Here is a 24021-nt window from a genome sequence, read left to right on the forward strand (position 1 = left end):
CTTTTCCACCAGGGGTCTAACATGCAGAGTAGATACTTTTCTGGAACCGAGTCAGGAGGTGGAAATCAGAGAAAGAGCAACTCTGACGGCGGCGGCTTGTTCGTTTTATTCCACCAGCAATGGCAGCACAAAAGTCTGTTTCATGATCCAACTCTGAGGTGCAGATGTGCATAAACCTGGTGGCTGAGGAGAGAATTAAAAAGGGATCTACACGGAGATAAGGAACAACCAGATCCACCATGAGCTCTGTCTCTTCATAACTGCTCGCTGCTACAAACAGACTTTTCAGCAGCGCCGAGACAAACAAACACAAGCCACAGACCCAGCAGCACATCTATCATCTCCAGGTTCTACATCTTTAGTGTTGTCTTATCAAATACGTCACAGCAGCTTCCCTCCAATCCCGCCTACTTCTCACCTGGGTGTCTAAAAACAAACGAGTGGAGTCGGGCTGAGTAGGTACTAGTATAAAAGACTTCCTGTCGTCTCTGTCCAAAGCTGTCAATGACACATGAAGCAAGTGTTTTGAATGTTTATGCGGCTGAAAGCCCGTATTCCCGGCTCCAGTGGCCAGACTGGGATGAGCGTGCTGCCGTGTCCACGGCTCTTTGAGGGACGTTTCCCGGTCAAGCGTCCGGTGCGGCCGCTTTGTCCCCGCAGATGAAGGTGATGGAGTTGTTGAGCAGCTCGTACATGTTCATCTCCATCTTTCCCGGTGCTGCTGCGTCTCCTCCGGTTCCTCCGTTGACCAGTGTTAAGACCACGTGCTGGCTGCCGTTCAGCTCCTCAGGCGTGGTGCTGGTCCCCTCCCCCGCCTCTGGTGTCTGTGCCGCATCTGCCGAAACCACCTGCTCACACACAGAGGGTGGACATGAAAGGTTGGATGGGGAAATTACAACTTTTCCTGTTTTTACTATTTTTCCAGTTGCCCAAATCAAAAAAGGACAGTTTCGCTGAGTGACCTGCTTTAGGTTTCACCAAAGATCCTCTATACAGAAGATAACGCATTACTGTTTCTGCCAATGGTATGAAATGGTATCTACTTCCTGTCTCCTAAGTGGGCGTGGTCGCCCCTCTCCCCACATCGTTTTGGAACATAAAACACTAGATACAGTACAACTTTTATATTTGCGCCTTATTTTGCCGCTCGTTTTTTTTATCTGCTACCTTAATGTCTGATATCAATCATCGTATCAGTCTAATATTCTTTTTTTTCCTTCCAAAAAGACTTCAATAATAACAATAACAGTATTATTAAGCAAAGAAGCAAGTTTTATTTTAGTTTTAAAGTTTATCCGATGGTAAAACGACGTTGGCAGTTCTGCAGTGACTGACGACTCTGAGCAGAGCTATGTATTATTATTATATTATATTATATTATTAGCTATGAGAGCCAAATCTGGCGAGAGTGTGTTGCTCAGACAGAGACAGGTCTCAAACAAAGTTCATTTTCTCCTAATCTGTCGGTCTGAAAATTTCCATTTTGGTGTCAGAATGTTCAGAAGGTTTGAGGCTTTTGAAAAATAGGTCCCATATTTACTTAGGTTACTATGGGGAGAAGGAATTGGTAATAGTCTGTGCTCACGTTCACTTTTCCCATAGGACTCAATAGACTCAGGAGCTGCTGTTAGTCTCCTAAAGGGGCGTGGCAGTCACGTGACACAGATACAGGAAACACAACCGTAGTGGGGGGTCGAGTTTATTGAACGTCTCTGGTTTCACACGCTGCTGACAAGACATGTGATCACTCTGATGGGCGTGGCCAACGCCGCCGGGGTCAGATTACTGAGACCTGGGACACATATCAATGTACCACATTTGATTCATGTAAAATCACGCACGCACGCACGCACGCACGCACGCACGCACGCACGCACGCACGCACGCACGCACGCACGCACGCACGCACGCACGCACGCACGCACGCACGCACGCACGCACGCACGCACGCACGCACGCACGCACCACTTTATGATGCAGGTGAATGTGTTGTTGCTTCCTCAACTCAAACCCTGACTTTAACACCGAACACCACAACATCTTGATCCATAGCAACTGGGTGAGACGAATGTCAACAGACTGGTTCTTGACCCCCTTCTCTGTCAGCAAACACAGACATTAAACCCTGAAAAGATTCTCTTTTCCTGGTAAGAAGACCTCAGCTTGAGGAAAACAGTGTGTTTGCTGAAACAAACTAAGGACCGTCTAACAGGGATGTTTCAGTGACGTTTCTGCAGTGTTCATGTCTCTGTTTGACCCTGTGTAAGGACTGTAGAAGAGAGAGACGCTGGGCTGAGACCTGCAGATGCAGATCTTACACCCACGGGGGTGTTGTGTTGGTTGCCGGGCAACAACAGTGCAGATGCTGCTAAAAGCAGCACCAGGAGGTAACAGCCTGCGGTTCAGCATCTGGGAAGAGCAGATGCTCCTGCACAGTAACCATGCATGCATGTGGTGTGAAACCATCAAACAATGAACATGGTCAAGTTTAATACATGTGGCATAACTACAGTCACGTAATTCAGGTTACAGCTCAAAAAACCTTTATAATAACACTTACACAAATGGATATCGGATCAAATTGAATCGATTGTGAATCTTAAGATTCTTGACATTTGAACCGATCCCCAGCCCTACTGATTACAGTCTCTTGGCTGACAACGTCCCTTTAAATGAGTGAGGAGGATCTGGACAGGAACGTCCCGCTGCAGCCGCAGAAACAGTGACTCTGTTACGTCCCACAATCCTCATGAGGCTCGTGTTTCACTTCCTCTACATCGCTGCTATTTAACTCGTCTATATTGTGGGTTATTTCCACAGTCTTTTAATATTTTAATATTGCTGATTATGGTTTACAGTTTAAGATTAAGATTCCCAGAATTTTCTAATTTTTTGACATAGCATATTTGAGTTCTTAAGCTGTAAACCATAATCAGCAATATTAAAATAATAAAAGGCTTGCAATATTTCAGTTAATTTGTAATGAATCCAGAATGTATGACATTTTTGCATTACAGAAAATAAAGGACTTTATCACAATATTCTAATTTTCTGAGACAGTCCTTTATTTTTCTTAGTACCGTGTGATTTCTGAGAGCAGATCTAGTAAACGTGTAACCGGGAGGAAATAAAAGAGCTTCAGTCAGACTCAATCATCGTGCCAGTCGTTCCCCCTCAGCTCCGTGACTGGGAGCTGAGGGGAGCTGTGGTGTGCGGGCCTCACCGTGTAGGAGGTGGAGGCCTGCTGCTCCTCTCCGGCCTCCTCTCCGGCCTCCTGGTCCGCCGGCGCCCCCATGTGGCAGGACAGCAGGTGCTCGTGCAGCTCCAGCTGGGACACGCAGATGAGCGAGCAGAGCGGGCAGTTGAAGGAGTTGCCGGCCTGGGCGGGCTTCTTGCTGCACACGTGCGCCTGCAGCTTCTCGTCGGCGCCCAGCTCCGCCTTGCAGTGCAGGCAACGCCGCGGAGCCGCCTCCGAGTCTGCAGAGCGGACAGAAAAACCGGGAAGGGATCAGGAACCGCTGGTTCCAGCATTTCAGAACTTTCCTGAAGCTGCAACAGAAACTATGTTTGCTTCTTTTACTTTCCTCTCGTGTTGTGTGCGTGTTAAAACCTGATGAAACAACATTCTGATAACCGTGGATCCGAGCAAATACAACTTCAGATGAACTTCCCCGTGCCGTTATTTATTTCAATTCAATTGTGTGTTAACATAATGCCAAGAGGGAGCTATAATCTTAGAGAAACAATTGTGTTTCTACATGTTTTTACATCTCACAGCTCAAAAGCCTCACAAAGCATATTTAGAGTCAAATTTAAAGTTTAAAGTCAAATTTTTTTTAAGTTTTAATGTTATTTATTTATTTTTAATTTATATAGCGTCTATTACAACAGAAGTTGTCTGCAGGTGCTTTCCAGAGACCTAGAACATGGGTCTCTGGAAAGCCAGACCCATGTCCTACACCAGGGGTGTCAAACTCATTTTGCTTGGCGGGCCAGATTTGACCAATTTTTTTCTCACGGGCCGCACGCTCAAAATAACAAAAACGGTGCAGAAAATGTTTTCTCTAATTCTTTTTTTTTTACTATTGTTATCTAATCCAATATCAGTGTTTCTTTGTGATTTAGAGATTTTTCCAGTACAATTAAGTGTTTTTTTTTTTTAAATTGGCGCGGATATTTACGACAGTGTGCCGAAAAAGTCAGCACTTCTCTTTTAACTGTTTTACTTTGTCACTATCCGTATTCAAAACTGAAATTCTCCGAACAAATATCTTCTATCATCTTTTTTAGCAGTGATATTTTTCCTGTGAAAATATATAATAGTAGTCAGTTAATAAAAATAAACGACCGTCTACAAAGAAATAAAATCGGCAAATGCATTCTAGAAAACTAAAAAAATGTCAAAAACTGCTCTCTTTGTGGAATAACGATGGATTTGTAGAAGAAATATATTATCAGATATGCTGCGATTCATGGCAATTATTTATGTCTTCCTTTTTAGTAAATTAACATTTCGTTTTTTGCGTTGGAAACTTCTCGCGGGCCGCACATTTGACACCCCTGTGATACACCATACACTTGAAAAAGTAATTTATTTGCTTTTTTTTTCTGTTTGTTCTTCCCCTCAAAGTTCTACGCTTAACCGATTTTTATATTTTTGGTGTACCGGACCGTCGTGGTGAAGAAGGAACTGCGAAAGGCGAAACTTTCGATTTACCGGACGCTTTGGGCCTAAAAATGAAAGGGAAAAGATCAGCGCTCACCTTGGCTACATGTCATTGACAGCTACAAATCAAGCCAGAAATATTGGTGTAATTATTGACACAACCATCTAAAGTTTATCCCTAAATCTGCCTATTACCACCTAAAAAACATTGTTAGAATGAATGAATGTCTAAACAAGACATGGAGAAACTTATTCATGCATTCATTTTCAGTAGGTTGGATTATTGCAATGGCATCTTTACAGGCCTTAACAAGAAATCTATCAGGCAGCTGCAGCTGATCCAGAACGCTGCCGCCAGAGTCCTTACAAACACCAGGAAACTGGACCATATTACACCGGTCATGGAATCACTACACTGGCTTCCAGTGAGTCAAAGGATAGAGTTTAAAATCTTACTGCTGGTCTACAAAGACCTGAATGGTCTTGGACCAAAATCCATGCTTGATCTGTTAGTTCCTATGAAGCTCCCAGACCCCTGAGGTTCATCTGGATCTGGTTTGTTGTGGTTCCAGAACCAGAACCAAGCAAGGTGAGGCAGAGTTCAGTTATTCTGCTCCTCACCGGTGGAACAAACTTCCTGTAGACCTGAGGTCTGCTCCAACTGTAGATCCTTTAAATCAGGATAAAAACATTACTGTTCACTGAAGCGTACTCTTAAATTAAATACTTACCTGCTGTATTCTACTGCCCTTATTTTTTTTAACAGCTTGTGCTTTTAATTATTTTACCCTTTTCTGATCATGTTATTTGTTATTTACTGTTTAATTGTGTCTTGCTACTTTTAATGTTGATGTAAAGCACTTTGAATGACCTTGTGTTGAATTGTGCTGTACAAATAAACTTGCCTTACCGGTCAATCTACGCTCCCTCCCCCCTATGAACTCTGGGTAATGACCGGAAGGTCGCGGATTCCTGCAACTACGTCAACCTGAGCCAGACTGCTGCAAAGTCCAGGACTCGGATGATAAAGTTTACAGGTCACTCACAGAGGTTGGCGCAGTGTTTTCATAACCTGAGAGGAACTGGCTGGCTCTCATTCCAACTGGTTCCCACCTGGCTGGTTCTCACCTTTATTGTCCTCGTCGTCGTGGTGATCAGCGGCCTGGTGTTTGGTCAGACTGGCGCTACTGGGGAAGAACTTGAAGCAGACGTCACACTGGACCAGGTTCTTGAGCTGCCGGGTGTGTCGGGCAAACACATCTGGGTGGTTGGTCCGGTTGTGGTACCACAGGCCCGACAGTTGCTATGGCAACGGAGACACAGCCAGGGTCAGAAACACTGACAACGGCCGTCAGATCAAACGTGAACAACATCTCAAACATCTGGAGGGACGTCCTGTCAGAGGGAAGCTTTGAGTCTTGTTACACTTCACTTAGGCCCTGTCCCAATACTACCACTACCCCTACTTTTCAGCCCTACCCCTAAATTTTGTGCGTTCCCGTGAGGGTAGTGGTGTCCCAATTCCTCTTTTCACCTAGGGGTAGTGGAGAAAACTAGGGTAGTGGCTATGAATCTGTCCCTACGGAGCGAGGGATTTCCGATGCTCACTAGCTGAACTAGGGCCAGAAATATTTCCCAGAATGCTTTTCGTCGTCATTTGCGGACTGAATAAAAAAAAAAACAACATGGCGGACATTTCTTATTTTTTAGTGAAAAAAAAAATAATCAATATTTTGATTTAGTATCTGCATAAAAATGCATTTTGATTACATTTCTAGCGAGAAATATATATTTTACTTTCATAATATTCACTCAGTGAATGTACATAATCACTCGTTTGGCCGTTGTTGCAACCTCGCCAGAATAAAGGCTGATTTATGGTTCAGCGTTACACCAACGCAGAGCCTACGGCGTAGGTTAAGTACCCTACGCCGTAGGCTCTGCGTCGATTTAACGCGGAACCATAAATCAGCTCTGGAGCAGGCAGGCAGAAATCCCGAAATTTTCGGAGCAAATTTCTTAACAGGCGTAGCTACAACTGTTAGATTTCATCTATTAAACCAACATTTATCTTCCTAAATGATTTATTTCAGCCAGCGGTAATTCTCAACAGAGCTGCAGGGATCTCCCCTGGGACGACGGCGCAGGTTGACCTGACGATCACGTCTGTACGTGAGCTGCTGCTGCTGCTCCGAGCCGGCGGCTCTTCTCATCTCCGAAAACATCAGGTCAAATTTCTTAACAGGTGTTATTTGGATAAACTGAGCCCCGGTTGGGGATCTTAACGGTTACTTTCACGCCTGAAAAAATATTAAAACTTAATAAAGTGGCATATTAACAGCTGAAATTAAAACAGCTTTTGGCTCTCAGCTTCCTGATTATAAGGGTGGTGCTGAAAGTAGGGGTAGTGGGAGTATTGGGACAGGCCCCTGGGAAGATTTCAAATGCCCTTGGGATTGGCCCTTACTGCCCCAGGAACTCTGATGGGCCTGATTGTTTCAAAGTTACACACCGCTGTGTGGGCGCGGCCCAAATTTACTGTCCAGCTGGATTCTCGTGCTGAAATAAAGTGATGACAATCAAACTGACGCTAAATTTTGTCCAAAGACGGTGCCGAAACCCAGGGAAGTCAGCACCTCAGGAAGCAAACAAGATGAAAACCTGAAACTTGCAGCAGTTGTACGAGGGTGAAATAATTAGCGGCATCTACCCAACAAATCTCACATTTCAGGGGTCAAAATGTCTAAACATCAAAGTTTAGAAGGCTTGTTCACCATGGAAAGCAGAGGGAACGTACAAACGTGGCCGACTGGCCAGAAGAGGCGTTACAAAAAAAAGGGGGTAGAAAAGGGATGGGTGGCAGACGACCTCAACATCCCACTGTTCCCTCAGTTTGTTGCTGGAACCTTTTTCAGGTACGTCCTTCAGTTGTCATGACAGCGTTGATAAAAAGCTCTTTTTTTTTTTTATTTAGATGATTTGAAGTTAGGGGCCTCAGAGTAAAGACAACCATCGTCCATCGTCCTCTCACCTGGTACGACTTGCTGCAGAGTTCACAGCTGAAGGGCTTGGACCCGGTGTGCGAGGCCGCGTGCTTCTCCAGCAGGGCGGCGCTGGTGAGCACCTTGCTGCAGCAGTTGCACTTGTGGAACTCCTTAGGGTGCAACTCCTGGATGTGTTTCTGATGCTCCTCCAGCGACGAGAAGCTCAGGCAGCACTTCTGACAGTCGTGGGGTTCCGACACATCTGGGACACACACACACACACACACTTCAGATCCCTTTTTCTTGTAGCACTTTGAGATTCACCGAATGGAAAGTGCATTATTATTATTATTATTATTATTATTATTATTATTATTATTATGACTGCGTAGATCACCGTGTTGACTCTCATAACTGCTAAAGAGCAGAGGTCGGCAGGTATCGTAACACCACTTGGTTGTGTCTTGCACCAGGAGCCGACTACTAGGCCGGTGTTGAAAAAAAAAAAAAAAACGACTTTCCGTTTCTAAATCGATTCTCATATTAATTCCTAAAAATCAATTCGTATGTCTAAAGATCACATTTTTTTTTAAATTTTTCATCATTACATTACACCTTTTGGTATTTTTTTTGAAATGAGAACTCCTACAAATACAATAGGGCTTTCGCACTGTAAGTGCTCGGGCCCTAATAAATGGCTTTATATAAACTCCTGGCATGGTACACAAAACATTCACCGCCCTCAGAATTGTAATGGGTCTGAAATTAAATAATTGAGACCAAAATGGTTTTATGAAACACGCTGAAAATATGTTTATTTCTGCTCTCAAGTTGGACATTTTAACACGGTAGTCAGTGGAGATGGAGCTGCTTTTAGGGGCTCAACGACCAGTCGACTCTTAGTTCCACACGACTCAGCGCTTGGCCTGACCCATGAACCTCCTTGTGAGAGGCAGCGCCCGTGTGGTCAGACGTGGTGTTGCTACACACGGGCTAGTTTAACTACATTTGATAATAAAGTAAAGTGAAGCACATGAAGAACATCTTGCTGCAGTTTCAGCTCAGATGCATCGTGTGATGGAAACGGGTTGCTCTGTCCGTCCCCACATTCCTCCTTTATAACCACCAGTTCATGCAGAAAAGGATCAGGTGAACACCGTTTCTGCATCTTCATGTCGATTTTCATCTGTGTGAAACACCTCCTCTCTGACCAAACTCACACGTCAATTTGTTGAGACAAAACAGCAACAGCTTCACCAGAACCTCCTCAAACCACAATTGCTAAATCCCGTTCTGCAGGAACCTTCTCCTATCAGAGCTGTAAACTCTGGAACTCACTGCCTTCAGAAATTAAATCCATGTTCATCACCAAAACTAAAACCTGGTTTAAGAAAAATCTAAACGGTACTCATCTGTAAATAGTGTGTATATTTGTGTGGCAGAGTGAGTGAGGGAAGGTTTTATATAATGTAAATGCAACATTGCATTATTTTATTTTTGAATTGTATGATCTTTTTAATTGATGTATATTCATTGTATATTGTACTGCAATGTTGTGGAAGAGAATTAGCACTAGCTATAAACTCTACATTAGTGATGCACCGAAATGAAAATTTGTGGCTGAAACCGAAAATAATAATAAACACTTGGCCGAATACCGAACAATACCAAACATGGTTCTTCAGCAGTTTTTCATTTATTTTGCCAATTTTTTCACCATTGCATAAATCAAATAAATTTGATTTAGGCATTTTCAAAGAAAAAAATCTTTTACAAAATTACAAGGTAGAAAATATTTATTGAACATAAAAAACTGAACATGTTTTAATTTCCCAGCATTATGTTGTTTTGGTTCCACCTCCTGGTGAATGTTAGGTAAAATTCTTATGTGGTTACTTTTTGGTTGGCCAACGATTTATGTTTGTGGTGCAACCGTTACGGGAGCGGCCAGTCTATTTCCTTATTTTACAACGCTGTTATTAATTGTTCGTTTTTTTTCCCATTTATTCCACCGAACACCGAAAGTGTTTTTTTGCCATTTTAGGCCGAACAATTTCGGTTACCGAACAATCGGTGCATCACTACTCTACATGCATCACATGAGCTGCAAGCTTGTATCTATGTTTGACTGCATTGTCCCTGTCAAATAAATCAATCAATAAAATAAATATGTATGAGTTCATGCAGGAATAGTGGTGGAAGCATCAGTAGTGGTAAGTGTTTAATACGGGGCCTCTTTAAGCTGCAATGATCTGGTTTCCTGGTAAACGGCCAGAACTCTCCAGAACAGAGTTCTGCACGGTTTCTGCATGTGGTTGAGCGTGAGCGAGCGCCTGTTCTTACTGTGGAACGTCTGCAGGTGCACGGTGAGCCCGCTGGCCTGGCTGTAGCCCTTCCCACACTCCCGGCACACGTACGGCCGGTCGCCGGTGTGCGTCCGAACGTGACGCGTCAGCTCGATGGACTGAGCGAAGACGGCCTTGCAGTACTGGCACACGTACATCTTACCTGGGGAGGGAGGAGAGAAGAAGAAGCTGTGGAAACCACCCAGATGTAAAGTTGTAAAGATGTAAACGAACCTTTATCCCCTGAGGAAAACGAGACGAGACGCAACGAAAATGCTGGTCATGTGACGATAACGATAATTAAATATATAATGCAATATCGTAGAGGAATAAAAACAAGACTAAAATGTAGATTACAAAATAAAAACTCTGCTAAGATGTGTCTTCATTTTCGTTGACCAAAACGAGACGAAATGTTCTATTAAAGTTCTATTTTCTATTTCTAAGTTCTATTCCTTAATTTCCATGTTTTTAGTAATTTCCTCTGGTTTAGTGGCTGTCTCTGCAGCGGGGAATCAGATCCAGAAGATGCAGCTGCAGAGTTAGAGGCTGATGCCGTTAACGCAGAGCCCTAGGTTCAAGTCCATTAAAAACTAAGTTACATAGAGAAACACGGGGATCTACTCTGGGGCTGGAGAAGAAGAAGAAGAACCATCTTTGGATCCACTTTCCTACATAGACGTGGAAAAGAAAACCCAATGTGTCGTTGAAAAAGAAAAAAGACGGGGAGAAATGCGAAAAATTAAATATGTTGTAAACTCAAATCAGAGCGTCTTCTGTATCTGGAATTATGTATTCTTGAGTCTATAAGGTAACAATAATATAATAATAAGATAACCTTGTTTGAATTGTAAAATGGGTTTGGCTAAATACAATCTTTGACTAAAGTAAGACTAAAATGCTCAGACTTTTAGTCGACTGAAACTTGACACGACTAAAAGGAGAATGAACGTGACTAAAACTAATAAAAACTAAAATGATAGCCTGACCCGAAGACTAAAACTAAAATTGAAACAGGCTGCCAGAAACAACACCCGACCACAGTATTCCCAGATGTTGAGAACCCCTGGAGAGCTCTGTACCCTCGGAGTGCTTCTTCTTGGTGTGGTAGGCCAGGGCGGCCGCCACGCTGAAGCTCATGTCGCAGTGCTTGCAGTGGTACGGCTTCTCCCCCGTGTGCAGGCGCATGTGGTTCTTCAGCGACGAGTTGGCGCCGAACTTGGCGCCGCACTCCTCGCACACGAACGGCTTCTCCTCAAAGTGCTCCGTCCGTTTGTGGTAAATCATCCCTGAAAGAGACACGTTCAGTCATTTATCCCCCCGTCTGGGAAACTCTCCTGAATAGGCCTGTGTTGAAAAAAAAAAAAAATCGATTTTCCGATTCTAAATCCATTCTCATATTAATTCCTAATAATCGATTCGTATGTCTAAAGATCGATTTTTTTTCATCATTACAACTTTTGGTATTTTTTTTGTTTATCCCCAAAAAAGGAATGTTTTGTTGGACACGAGAATAACTGGTTTTTGCCTTTAAATATGTTTAAAGGTATGAAAACAGTTTTCAGTTATAATTGCATAAATTGTCTATATTTCATTACTTTATACACGGTCTTGGGGTTACATTTGCATAAAATGCTAAAAAGCAAATTCTCAAAAATTAAAAACCGAAATTGACCGAAAATGGAAAAAATTTAAACGGAATCTGGGAAAAAATAAAAACGATTTTATCCGGCCTCTGTTTCCTCCCTGGATCTGTTTGGTAATTCTGACACTCACAATGTTTCTGAAAGCAGTTCTATCAGCATTCTGGGAGGTGACTAGGGCTGCAATGATTCGTCGACGTTGTTGACAAAAATCGATAATCAAAATTGTCAACAATGAATTCCATTGTTGACAATTGTGGCCAGACGTGTTTTTCCAACAGAGTGAGGCATCTCACTTCAATACAATCTCTGCCGAGAGTCGCGCATGCACGATAGCGTCTCAGCGCAGCCGCGGCTAATAAAACTTCAAAAGTTTGGGAGCATTTTAGCCTCGATACGCAAATAAAAAGACGACTTTCAAGGTTTGCAAAGCAGACCTTGCTTTTCACGGGAGCACGTCGGTAATGCATTTGAAGAGAAAGTACGACGAGTGTTGAATGAAACGGACTCGCCTTGGTAAGATATTAAGCCTATTTTCATTTGTTAAATTAATTTGTTTCATTTGTTAACTTTGTTTATTTCATGTTATTTATTAGTCTTATTTGAGCCACTCACAGCTACTCTCGTTGCTATAACCTCAATCACATAATTGATGCTGAGCGAAAGGTGAAAAGGCTTTTGCGATGATGACAATGATGGATTTCCATCGAACTTTCAGTCAGGTGACCTATGAACTGTCAATTATCCATCAAGCTCCACAATGATCATGTTAACATTAAATCAGATAGATTTGTCTGGACATCTTGCGGGACGGGAGAAGACACTAAATCAATGCATCTCTATTATCGTGCATGAATTCTCAGAGTTTTGCAGATGCGGGCGGGAGCAGGATGAAGAAAACAGTCCCGCTATATCAGGGCTCTAGTGCCATCTTTCTTGTCTTTATTATCATTTGCCACATAATTAAAGCAATCTCATACTAAATTTATTAAATCTATTAAAATAGTCAATACTATGTCGAATCTCAATATAATACTAGTATTAATATGTTGCATAACTACAGTCATATAATTCATGCAACAGCTCAAAAAACAGTTTTAATAACACTAACAAATCTTGATAATCGATTCTGAATCTTAAGAATGGGAATGGGTAAAAGACAAAAAACTGCTGACTATACTGTTGGCAGCCAGTAAGAAATGTGTTACAAGGAAATGGTTAAAAGTGAAACCCCCCACTATCGACGACTGGATTGGGATCATCTACGAGATCTATGTTATGGAGAAGATCTCTTCCTCCCTCAAGGTTCAGAAAGAAAACTTTTATAAGATCTGGTCCAAATGGACTGAGTATGTGAAACCAATCACATCTGATTTCATGTGAACTATTTTTTTATGTGATGTAATGATTGTAAACATGGGTGCGCTACCTGTTTTTTTTTTTTTTTTTTTTTTTTCTGTTATTGTTTCTGATTACTGTTCATAAAAAAATGCATGGAGGACAGTAGGGACAAAATCATTTAAGTTAAAGATTGAATGTAAAAAACGTGTAAGATGGAATACTGCTGTTCTAAATAAAAAGAGAGTTTCAAAAAGAATGGGAATGGTTTCTTGACATGTGAATGGATCCCCCACCCCGCGGCTCTCACCTGACGGGTGGGCGAAGGTGCGTCCGCAGAGCTCACAGGCCACCTTCTTCTTGGGCCGTGAGCCGCGGTGCACGGAGGCGCGGTGGCGCTGCAGGGCCTGCTGGCTGGGCAGCTTCTCGGGGCACTCGGGGCACGGCTGCATGCACTCCCGCGACAGCGGGCAGCGCTTGGCGTGGGCCGCCAGCCGGCACTTGTAGTCAAAGGTCTTCTTGCACCAGCGGCAGCGGTACGGCCTCTTGGAGGAGGAGGGGGACGCGGGAGGAGAGGGAGAGTCTGGTGCCGCGTCTTCCGGGGGCTCTTTATCGTCGGAGGCTCCTTCCTCCTCCTCCTCCTCTTCCTCCTCTTCCTCTTCCGGGTCACCTCCGCCGGCATCTGCGGCTGGATAGAAGCAGAATAAAGTTGCTTTCATCAATGAAAATGAGTAAATATCGTCGTCAACGAACCTTTATCACCTGCAGAAAACGAGGCGAGACGCAACGAAAATGCAGGTTAGAAGCTGATGCCGTTAACGCAGAGCTCTAGGTTCACGTTATTAAAAACAAAGTTACAGAGAGAAACGTGGGGATCTGCTCTGGGGCTGGAGAAGAAGATCTTCTTCTGTGTAGGAAAGTTTTGGATACACTTTCCTACACAGACGTGGAAAAGAAAACCCAATGTGTCGTTGAAAATGAAAAAGACGGGGAGAAATGCGGAAAATTAAATATGTTTTGTGTCTGGAATGAATGTATTCTTGAGTCATTAAGGTAACAATAATATAATAATAAGATAACATTGTTTGAATTGTAAAATGGGTTTGGCTAAATACAATCTTTGACTAAAGTAAGAGTAAAATGCTCAGACTTTTAGTCGACTGAAACTTGACACGACTAAGGAGAATGAACGTGACTAAAAGTAATAAAAACTAAAATGATAGCTTGACCCAAAGACTAGACTAAAACTAAAATTGAAACAGGCTGCCAGAAACAACAGATCAGAAGGGTTAGAGACGTGGAAGCAGAGCAGGAGAGTCGGTCCTCACCGTCAGGCTGGTCCTCAGCAGGCGGCTGCTTGGCCCCCCCCAGGTCGGCCAGCAGAGACGAGAGTGATGGGGGGAGGGAGGACGACGACTTCTCCTCCAGCGAGCGCAGCAGCTGCAGCAGCGCTGCTTCACTGATGGTTCCAACCTTCAGACTGCTCATGAGCATCTCCAGCCCAGAGCGGGGATCCGCCTTCTCACAGCACTGACCGACCACCTGGTAGCAGAAACACACCACACACCTGAGACGAGACTTGGAACAGCTCACACCCACGCTGGACCAGCTTTTTCAAAATAAGGGTTGTGCTCATAAAGAGGAGGATAATCTAATGGCACTTTTCCACTAGTACCTACTCGGCCTGACTCGACTCGCCGCGGTTTGGTTCTTTTCCACTAGGGGTCTAACGTGCCGAGTAGATACTTTTCTGTAACTATTCTGCAGAGGTTCTAAGCGGCTGAGTCGGCTGTATCTGACATCATCACACTACAGACCACCGATTGGTCGGGGGGTTGGAGTCAGACGTCTGAGTCAGGAGGAGGAAATCAGAGAAAGAGACTCTGACGGATTCTTGTTCATTTTATTCCACCAGCAATGGCAGCAAAAGTCTGTTTCATGATCCAACTCTGAGGTGCAGATGTTCATAAACCTGGTGCTGAGGAGAGAAATAAAAAGGGATCTAGACGGTGATAAGGAACGACCAGATCTACCAGGAGCTCTGTCTCTTCATAGCTGCTCACGGCTCCAGCTGACTTTTCAGCAGCGCCGAGACAAATTAAAAAAAATTAAAAAGCGTTGCCGCTTGAAGCTTCTCTCACTCTCACTTATTTACTTGATATCGAGCACAAGTCACAGACCCAGCAGCACATCTATCATCTCCTCCAGGTTCTAAATCTTTAGTGTTGTTGTCTTCTTCGTTTAGATCACACAATCAAATACGTCACAGCAGCTTCTCCAACCTCCTACTTCTGCTCCAGATGCTGAATTGTTACGGAAAAGAAACCAGGCCGAGTTGAGCGGAGCTGAGATGAGTAGAGCCGAGTCGGTACTAGTGGAAAAGTGCCATAAGGTTTTGTTCTGCGAGTGTCCAGGTTTGGGGCAGCCGTCCTACCAGCCGGTCCTGGGGCTCCAGACTGCTCTGCGCTGCCTGGTTCATCAGGTCCAGGATGGCGGGGACGCCGCTGAGCATCTCCACCAGCTCCGAGGAGCGCTGCAGGAGAACCGGAGGTTCACTGGGCAGCTCGGTGGCAGGAGCCTCGCTCTCCTTCTCCTTCTCCTTCTCTTTGCTCTCCGGGGCGGGGGACTCCTTAGGTTCTGTATGAGCACACAGAGCAGTGATTCAGACCTTCAGTGCTTCACAAACACCTTTTTGATTTGATATTTGATTTTTGATTTGATTGATTTTATTTTTGTACATGTAAAAAAAAGAAACAACACTTCTTGAGAAGTTTAAGAAAACAACAAAACAAAGAATTTCATTCTTTAAAACGTGCTATCTTGATTTACATGTGCCAAAAAAGGAGTAGGAAGAAGTGTAAACTTATTTTACCCCCATTCACTGATCATTTAACCTGTATTTATAAATATTCACACACTGTACTCACACTGCTAAATAACAGTATTATTAATTATTATTATTATATTATTATATACTGTAATTATACTCACACACATACTTATACATACACATAGTTGAATATTTCTATATATTTGTACACACATGCTCATATAAATATACTTATTTACACATATATATATATATACACAGTATATATATATATATATATACACACAGTATATATATATATATATACACAGTATATATATATATATATAAAAAAATGTATAAATAAATAAATAATTTGCTGCCCATTTCTGTTCATAAATATACACAGATCTACCCATTCACCCAATAGTGTTATGTCAGGCCCCTAAAGGCCGCTAAACCCCTTCCTCTTTGCACCTTTGGATGCGTTAACCTGCTGAAACTGACCTTTGGCGACACGGAGCTCCATGCGGGTTCTTTTACACGGCGGAGGAGTCTCGTGCTCCTCTTTCACCGCGGAGCTAACGTTCTCCGCAGCCGAGTCGTCCTTGGGTGGGGCCGAGGCGGGAGTCTCCGCCCCGGGGGCTCCGGCCGGGCCCCGGGGCTGTGGGGTTTGTGTGCCGTGAGTCTGGGCCGCTTGCTGGGTCACCAGAGTGGTGAGGACGTTTTTGAAGCCCACGGCCACGTCGTACATCTGCAGGCTGTCTGCGGCCGTCACGATGCGGCTGACGTTGTGTTTGCCCAAGGGCAGCTTCCCGGTGTAGATCATGTCCAGGAGGCAGCTGAACTCGTTGGGGGACACCACGCAGGTGTCGATGGAGATGGTGTCGGAGCCCTCCAGCAGAGACCTGACGGGAACCACAGCTCCAAGTGAACGAAAACTCTCACCTGCAACTACATCAACCATCTCCATTGCTTCTGCTTTCATGATAAGAGGCTGATAAATAGCTTTTATGTCATTTTCTTGATTCAATTTAATTCAAAATGTGAATTCTTAGAAGGTCTGGGACCTTCAGTCCAACAGCCACGTTCATATATACACACACACACCACCTCTTTAAATGCCCTGTTTCTTTAATGAAAGCATAAAAAGGTGCAGCTAATCTTGAGTAGGAATGGGCGATATTTAACCGTTCACGATATACCGTCAAAAAAATTCCCCACGGTAAGAATTTGTCATCTCGCGGTAAAAACGATTACGGTAATTTCCGTTGATGACGTTTTTGTGTAACAAACATGGCGGATCTGAGAGCGAGGAGCTCGTTGTTAAACGAGACTCCAGCTCTGGAACTGGTTTGGATTTAAAAAGAGAGACGAGGAGCAAACATCATCTATTATATGCAGAGTCTGCAAAATCAGAAGGAAATGGTTGTTACATTTTGATATAACGTTTGACTATTACGAAAAAAAAATTGCAATAGTATCTAATTTGTGGCATGTTCCAACCACAGGTTAATTTGCACATTTTATTTATATTAGAAGAGGTCATCACTGATAGGATTTTATTTTCAGTGAACTTTTATTTATTTGTCCTGTTTATTTATCAGGTTGTATTTTTTTCTACTTTGTGATTTTATAAGCTAAGAAAACTTGAAGGACAAGGTACTTTTGCTGTTTGCACTGTTATCCCACTGTTTAAGCCATGCAGTTTGAATAAATGTTGAATCTGTTCTTAAATTTCAAACTTGTTTCATTTGAGTCATTACAGTTTTGCAATTTAATTGGTGTAGTTTAGTAGCATTTAGTATTCTTTTAGAGCAGTGATTTGGGGGCTCCAAAGACTGAATGTGGTGATAGATTTATAGTTACAAAGGTGGAGTTGAATTGGTCTTTTTTTTTTTTTATCGTCATTTTTATCATTATTGGGATAAATGCCAGAAATTATCGTGATAAACTTTTTAGTCCATACCGCCCATCCCTAATCATGAGACCTGGATCCACTGATCATCAGCAGGTGTGCATAGGTTGATAGTCTGGAGCGTTCGGCTATATGTTAGCACTATGCCGAAAAAGTTAGACATCAGCAATAACTCTAAATAAACAATGTTTGCTGGACATAAATCTGAAAAGGGTTATAAAAAAAAAATGTCTTAACTATTTGAAATTCAACGTCCTACGGTGAGGAAGATTAATCACAAGTGGAAAACATTCAAGACCTCTCCCAGTCTTCCCAGGAGTGGACGTCCCAGCAAAAATACTCCAACACGAGACTGAGCAAAGCTCAGAGGAAAACCAAATGCAGCTCGGCGGCGGAGCCACCTCACACCCACTGTCAAGCACGCCGGTGGGGGGATGATGATCTGGGACCTGGACACCTTGTAATCACTCGGTCCAGCACAAACACCAACATCCCAACTCCCAGGATGAGTCTAGAACAGGGGTCGGCAACCCGCGGCTCTAGAGCCGCATGCAGCTCTTTAGCGCCGCCCTGGTGGCTCCTGGAGCTTTTTCAAAAATGTTTGACCTTTTTTTTTCATTTTTCTTCTTCTTTTTTTCTCCTTCTTTCTCTTTTTTTCTTCTTTTTTTCTCTTTTTTTCTTCCTTTTTTCCTTTCCTTTTTAATCTCGACATTTTGACTTTTTTCTCGACATTGCGACTTTTTTCTCGAGATTGTACTTCAACATTAATCTCGACATTTCGACTTTTTTCTCGACATTTCGACTTTTTTCTCAACATTTCGCCTTTCGCCATTTGCCTTCAATCTGATACAAGACTTTTCACTCCAGACATATTTGTTTTTTGTGTTTTTGGGTCCAATATGGCTCTTTCAACATTTTGGGTTGCCGACCCCTGGTCTAGTAGGACTGGGAGACGCTGCGCCTCCTCGTCTGACCACTAGGAGGCGGCTCAACAACCTCCATTTTGAAAAGTCCAACTTTGCAGCAGAACTGACACCTGAACATATTTGGTCTCCATAGTTCGGATTCACAAACATGAAAACGTCCAGGGTAGAATGTTTTTTGTACCAGGAAAATATGGAGCGTAGTATTTTGATTGGCAGCATAGCTAAACGTTACTTTTGCTACTTTGCTTTTCTGACTTCTGAGCTGTGAACAATTCTGTTTTGTTGTGCTGTTAACAGGCCCCCGTGACGGGCTGCGGGTTCCAACGGACGGCTTCCAGGACGAAGCTTAGCTAAGAGCAGTACAGCTACAGCTACAGCTACAGCTACACGACAGCGTCATGGATCACGCCCGGGAGGCTGCGGGTACCTGAAGAGCTGGCTGGCGGCGGCCAGCACCACCTTGTGGGCCCGGTGCTGAGCGTCCCCCACCAGGATGGTGCAGTCACACAGGTGGCCCTCCTTCCTCAGGGCCCACAGCTGCTGCAGCAGCTGGCCGCTGTAGTTGGGCAGCTCCAGCATCGCGGCGACGGACGTGGAGACCGTTCCTCTGCTGTGCTCTGGAGACGAGATCAAACAGATTGGTTTCCTGTTTTTGTTGACTGGATTTCCTGCACACATTGGGAGCATGATGCAGACCGGAGAAGCAACAGATCAAGGTCTAGGTGGCTGCTGGTCTCTACTACTACTACTGTCAACCAGACGCTTTTATCCAGAGCGACTTACATCTGAGACACACTCACCATGGAGCAATTACGGTTAAGGCCTTGCTCAGGGGCCTACGGTGGTTCATCTCGGTTGCTATTCCAGGGATTGAACCTGGGACCCCAGACCCAAACCCACCACTAGAATACCACGCCCCTCAAGGGTCTAAAGCCTGGATTATGGTTCTGCGCTACACCATCAGAGCACACACTGCTGCCGTGACGCCGTCGTGAACCCTTCGGACTTCTCCAACACTCCATTTTGCCGCGGTGCAATACCCCGCGAGGGGGTGTGATCTTTTCCTGAATGGTTTATCCGACTTTTCCGGTCACAGTGAATCAAAGAGATAAGGACAATTATTGTGCAACTATACACACACACATGAAGAAAAGAGCGCTAAAAGTTCACGACTGCTTCACCAACCGGAACCAGAAATGCGTTGCTACCAAGCAAACCAATCACAGCCCTCTCAGTCTGCCTCGCCTCGACGCGTAGTTACCATTTTTGGTAGGTGCAAGTCAGGCTACGGCGTGGCGTGCACCGTGGGGTGCTCATTGCGGCGCAACCTGCAGCGCACGCTAGGCGAAGATTTAACGCAGAACCATAATCCAGCCTTTAGGGTGATAATGACGACTTCCTGTTAAAAATCCCACGAAACACATGAAACCTCTGAGCTACTACGAGAGCCCTTTCTTGCTCGATGCAGTCGGTGCAGATGCAAACGACCCCCACAGCAGCAAGGGATCCCCTGAATTAAGGCCAGCCTCATCTGTAGTCGCCTCAACACCTCATTTGTTTAGTGACGACCTCACTGAAGACATTTAAGTTTGTTACCATGGAGGTTGAGATCTGAGATATTTCTTTCTCACTAATAGCAAGTTTTCATCTATTAACTTCCACTGGGTGGAGAAGTCCTGTTTCGAGTGGAGGAGTTCAAGTATCTCGGGGTCTTGTTCACGAGTGAGGGAAGGATGGAGCGGGAGATTGACAGACGGATCAGTGCAGCGTCCGCAGTAATGCGGTCGGTGTACCGGACCGTCGAGGTGAAGAAGGAGCTGAGTCGAAAGGCGAAGCTCTCGATTTACCGGTCAATCTACGCACCTACTCTCACCTATGGTCATGAACTTTGGGTAGTGACTGATAGGATAAAGGCTGGATTATGGTTCTGCAACAAATCGACGCCGAGCGTGCGCCGCAGGTTGCGCCGCGTCGCACACCCCACGCCGCATGCCACGCCGTGCCTGACGCACCTCCCACAAATTGTAACTACTCGTCAAGAGGTTGCAGACCGACGCAGAACGAGAGGGCTGTGATTGGTTCGCTTGGTAGCAACGCATTTCTGGTTCCGGTTCGTGAAGCAGTCGTGAAATTTCAGTGCTCTTTTCTTCGTGCGTGTGTGATTTTTTTTGTTTTGGTTTTTTGCACAATAGGTGTCCTTATCGCTTTGATTCACTGTGACCGGAAAAATCGGATAAACCATTCAGGAAAAGAACGCACCCCCCTAGCGCTCGCTGGGGGTACTGCACCGTGGCAAAATGGAGTGTTGGAGAAGATTTTTCTTTTAATTTTGAAAAAGAAATTTAAGTAAATCTACATCTGCTCTGAAGGTTTGTGTTTATTAGGGGTGTAACAATATATCGTGCCACGAAATTTTGCGATACAAAAACATCACGATACGTGTCGTGGAGGTGACAAACTGTAGCGCGATATTGGGTTATTAATATTAATATATTGTGTTTACTAATAACGCGCATCCTATTGGTGCAGCGGGATCACGTGACGACCGCGCCTCGAACCCGCGGACGGAAATCTGACTACGCTCAGAAGAAACTAGGACCGTTTTGCGTCCCGATCACGGGATTCTTGCCAGGTTTTGAGCTCTGAACTTTTACTTCTAAGGTGAGGATGAATCAATCTTTTTTATGATGTAAAGATTGTGTCGTCCCCAAAGGTGGGAGGATGAAACGATAACGGGTTCACCTTACGGCCTCAGGCTGGAGCAGGTGAAGCTCTGAGCTCTGGCAGAAGATAAATAACTGTCATGTTGCATTTGGAGTTTGGGACTTTTCATAGTTTATTTATTTACTTTTATTTATGTATTTAATTTTAGTTGTTACATTTCTGGAAAAGAAAAAAGTCAAGTCATACATGAGAGAAACTATTCAGTTTGTGGCAAAATATTTGTACTTGTATGAAACTGAAGATGCATAATGCAAACCTGACATTTACTTTTAGTTCAGTTTGTGGAAAATGGTTGGCCTGGCTTGCTTAGTTTAGTTTAGTTTAGTTTTAGTTTATTTATTTAGCAATATAAGACAAATTGAACAAAAAAAATGAAAAAAACAATGAAATAATATGCAAGGAAAGGAAGAACCCTGGTGGCTTATATAGAATCATTTCCATATATGAATAAAAAACAAAACAAAAGCTACACACAGGGGAGTAAAAAAAACAAAAGACACTAAAATGTAACTCAGATCAAATAATAAACACTACAAAGATGAAACAATAAGAAAGTTCTTTAAATGTTTTTTGAATATTTGCCAGGATGGTGATGATTTAAGAGATTTATTGAGTCAATTCCACAAGTGAGGGCCTCTGTAAGTGATGAAAGATTGATGTTTACCAGTTCTACAAAACGGTAAATTAAAATCATCTTTGTGCCTTGTAGCATAATAATGAATATCGTAATTAACACAAAAGAAATTATGAAAGGAAGAAGGAAGGCTCTTTAAAACTTAAACAGTTATAAAGCACATTGTTTTGTATTTCAAATAAAAGACAATTTTTTCCAGTCATATGTTCCACATTCAAGGTTGTTACAAACATACAGCTATAATATCGTTATCGTGACCTGAATACCGTGTATCGTGATAGTGCATCGTTCCCCCTAGTGTTTACCATCAGTGACAAACATGTGAACAACACCAGCTACTGTTAGGAACTAAAGCTGCAGCTAGAGGCAGAAAGGTTCCTCCTCTCGTTCCTCTAGAAAGCTAGTTATCACTTCTACAGCTCACTAGTGAATCTAACCAAGTATAAGGCTGAATGTGTCCGGGGGGATTATCGCGGGGTCTGGTAGGAAACTACATGTTGGTCCCCAGGAAGCTGCTAGCGCCGGCGGGGCCACGACGACCACATGCCCGGGCTCCGGGCTCCGACCCCCGGGGCCCCGGGAGTCTGGAACCGGGAGCCCAGAGCCAGAGCCGGAACCGGTCCCCGGTCCTCGCCCCCTTACCTTCACTTATTCAAAAAGATCCGTGTCTTTATTTAAACTTGTCGATGAACAGCTCGTAGCGCCAGGCGGACTGTGCGCAACAAGATGCGCAATAAAGCTTAACCCCAACCCCGGTGCGGCAGCCAAATCAGCCCGGCTCTCACATCGGAAATTGGTCTCAAGTTCCAGTTCTCGGAAACAATCCTTTCGCTCGTTTTTTTTTCGCTTGCTTCTGTTTTTGCTTTAATCATTTTTTAATATTTCCTAGTTTATTTATAAAAACGACTTCATACATTACTTGGTAGGTTTTGTTGTTATTATCCCGCATGGGGGTCACTTGGATTAACTGGCGTGTTTTCTGCCTAGGAAGGTTCCGCTTTGAGAGAAATTACCCGGATGTTTTTACACTACACGAATAAAATAATAATATTACAAAATAGAATAAAACCAACCCACCTTCTTTCTTTATTAACAGTTTAGTTTTCTGTCCTTTTGTTTTTGGTTGAAACAGATTTTTCATTCGCGAACGTGAGGATGATAAATCCTGATAATGTACGGACAAAGACGTAAATTTACACGATTAAATCCATAATTTTGTTTCAATAAGGCAGTAAATTTAGGTTCAATATCGTTGTAATTTTATAACTTTAAAATAATAATACAATTGGATAAATATTGCAATCATGCGTCAATAATATGGGTACTCTCTTCGTGAACAGTCATACTTTTAATAGCTTCTAATTTTACAGGATGAGGCTCCTAGATGGCGAAGATACGTAACTTTGCAAGAGCAAAATCGGAATTTAAACAAATGATTAATATTTTCAAATGAAGTCGTAACCTTAAAGGAGCGCATTTAAAAAACAAAAACACAAACTCCCACATGTCATCAAGAAAAGGAACAATGAGGCCATCTGTTTTCATAAAAAACATACCTGAACTTCTCTCTGAGAAAATCTGCTATTTAAATTACATTTGGTTAAAAGACGTTTGATCTTTCTCCCACATGCGTTTAACACTGAAGCAATCTGGGGTGGAAACAACTCACATATTTTCATTCACTTTATATCTCAGACCGTAAGAAAGCAAAGTCCATCATCTTTGATTGCATATGGAGAAATAAGATGGACTATTTCAAAAGATCCCAACTGGTAAAAATGGTTAAATGGTTAAAATCCTTTTGTAGTTTTTTTTTTTTTTTTTTTTTTACATCCTAATTACTGGTATATGTAGTTCCATAATCTCCTTTTAGTAAAATTGGAGAGCTCAGATTTCTCTTAAAATGTGACTGTGAGGTAAATAAGAGTCCCATCAAGTTATCTAATGTCTATAGACAGATTTGACTTTTCTGGAAAATGTTATTTTTCATCTCACAGTTCAACAACAGGGCGGTAACAATGAATAGAAAATCTA

At 43.2% G+C, this 24021-nt stretch overlaps 1 protein-coding gene across 1 annotated transcript; it reads right to left on the minus strand.

Moving 5' to 3' along the window:
- Positions 1–219: 219 nt before the first annotated feature.
- zbtb40 (zinc finger and BTB domain containing 40) lies at positions 220–22745 on the minus strand. Its single transcript, XM_061728707.1, has 12 exons — positions 22630–22745; positions 19057–19246; positions 16293–16693; positions 15411–15613; positions 14305–14518; positions 13287–13634; positions 11078–11284; positions 9994–10158; positions 7698–7912; positions 5795–5969; positions 3224–3477; positions 220–848 (listed from the first exon to the last, which is right to left on the minus strand). The coding sequence occupies exons 2-12, from the start codon at positions 19206–19208 to the stop codon at positions 627–629; spliced, it is 2556 nt and encodes an 851-aa protein (XP_061584691.1). The 5' UTR covers positions 19209–19246; positions 22630–22745; the 3' UTR covers positions 220–626.
- Between the last annotated feature and the right edge of the window lie 1276 nt (positions 22746–24021).

Source organism: Cololabis saira, chromosome 8, assembly GCF_033807715.1.
Source record: "Cololabis saira isolate AMF1-May2022 chromosome 8, fColSai1.1, whole genome shotgun sequence".
NCBI classification, from domain to species: Eukaryota; Metazoa; Chordata; class Actinopteri; order Beloniformes; family Belonidae; genus Cololabis; species Cololabis saira.

Bases quoted from the DNA above. Each gene is read 5' to 3' on its own strand.
- zbtb40 (XM_061728707.1), bottom strand. From the start codon at position 19,208: ATGCTGGAGCTGCCCAACTACAGCGGCCAGCTGCTGCAGCAGCTGTGG. The intron at 13,635-14,304 runs GTGAGGACCGAC...GTGACCCGGAAG, and splicing joins TGCTGAGGACCAGCCTGACG to AGGAAGAGGAGGAAGAGGAG. The intron at 7,913-9,993 runs GTAAGAACAGGC...TGTGTGTCCCAG, and splicing joins GCACCTGCAGACGTTCCACA to ATGTGTCGGAACCCCACGAC.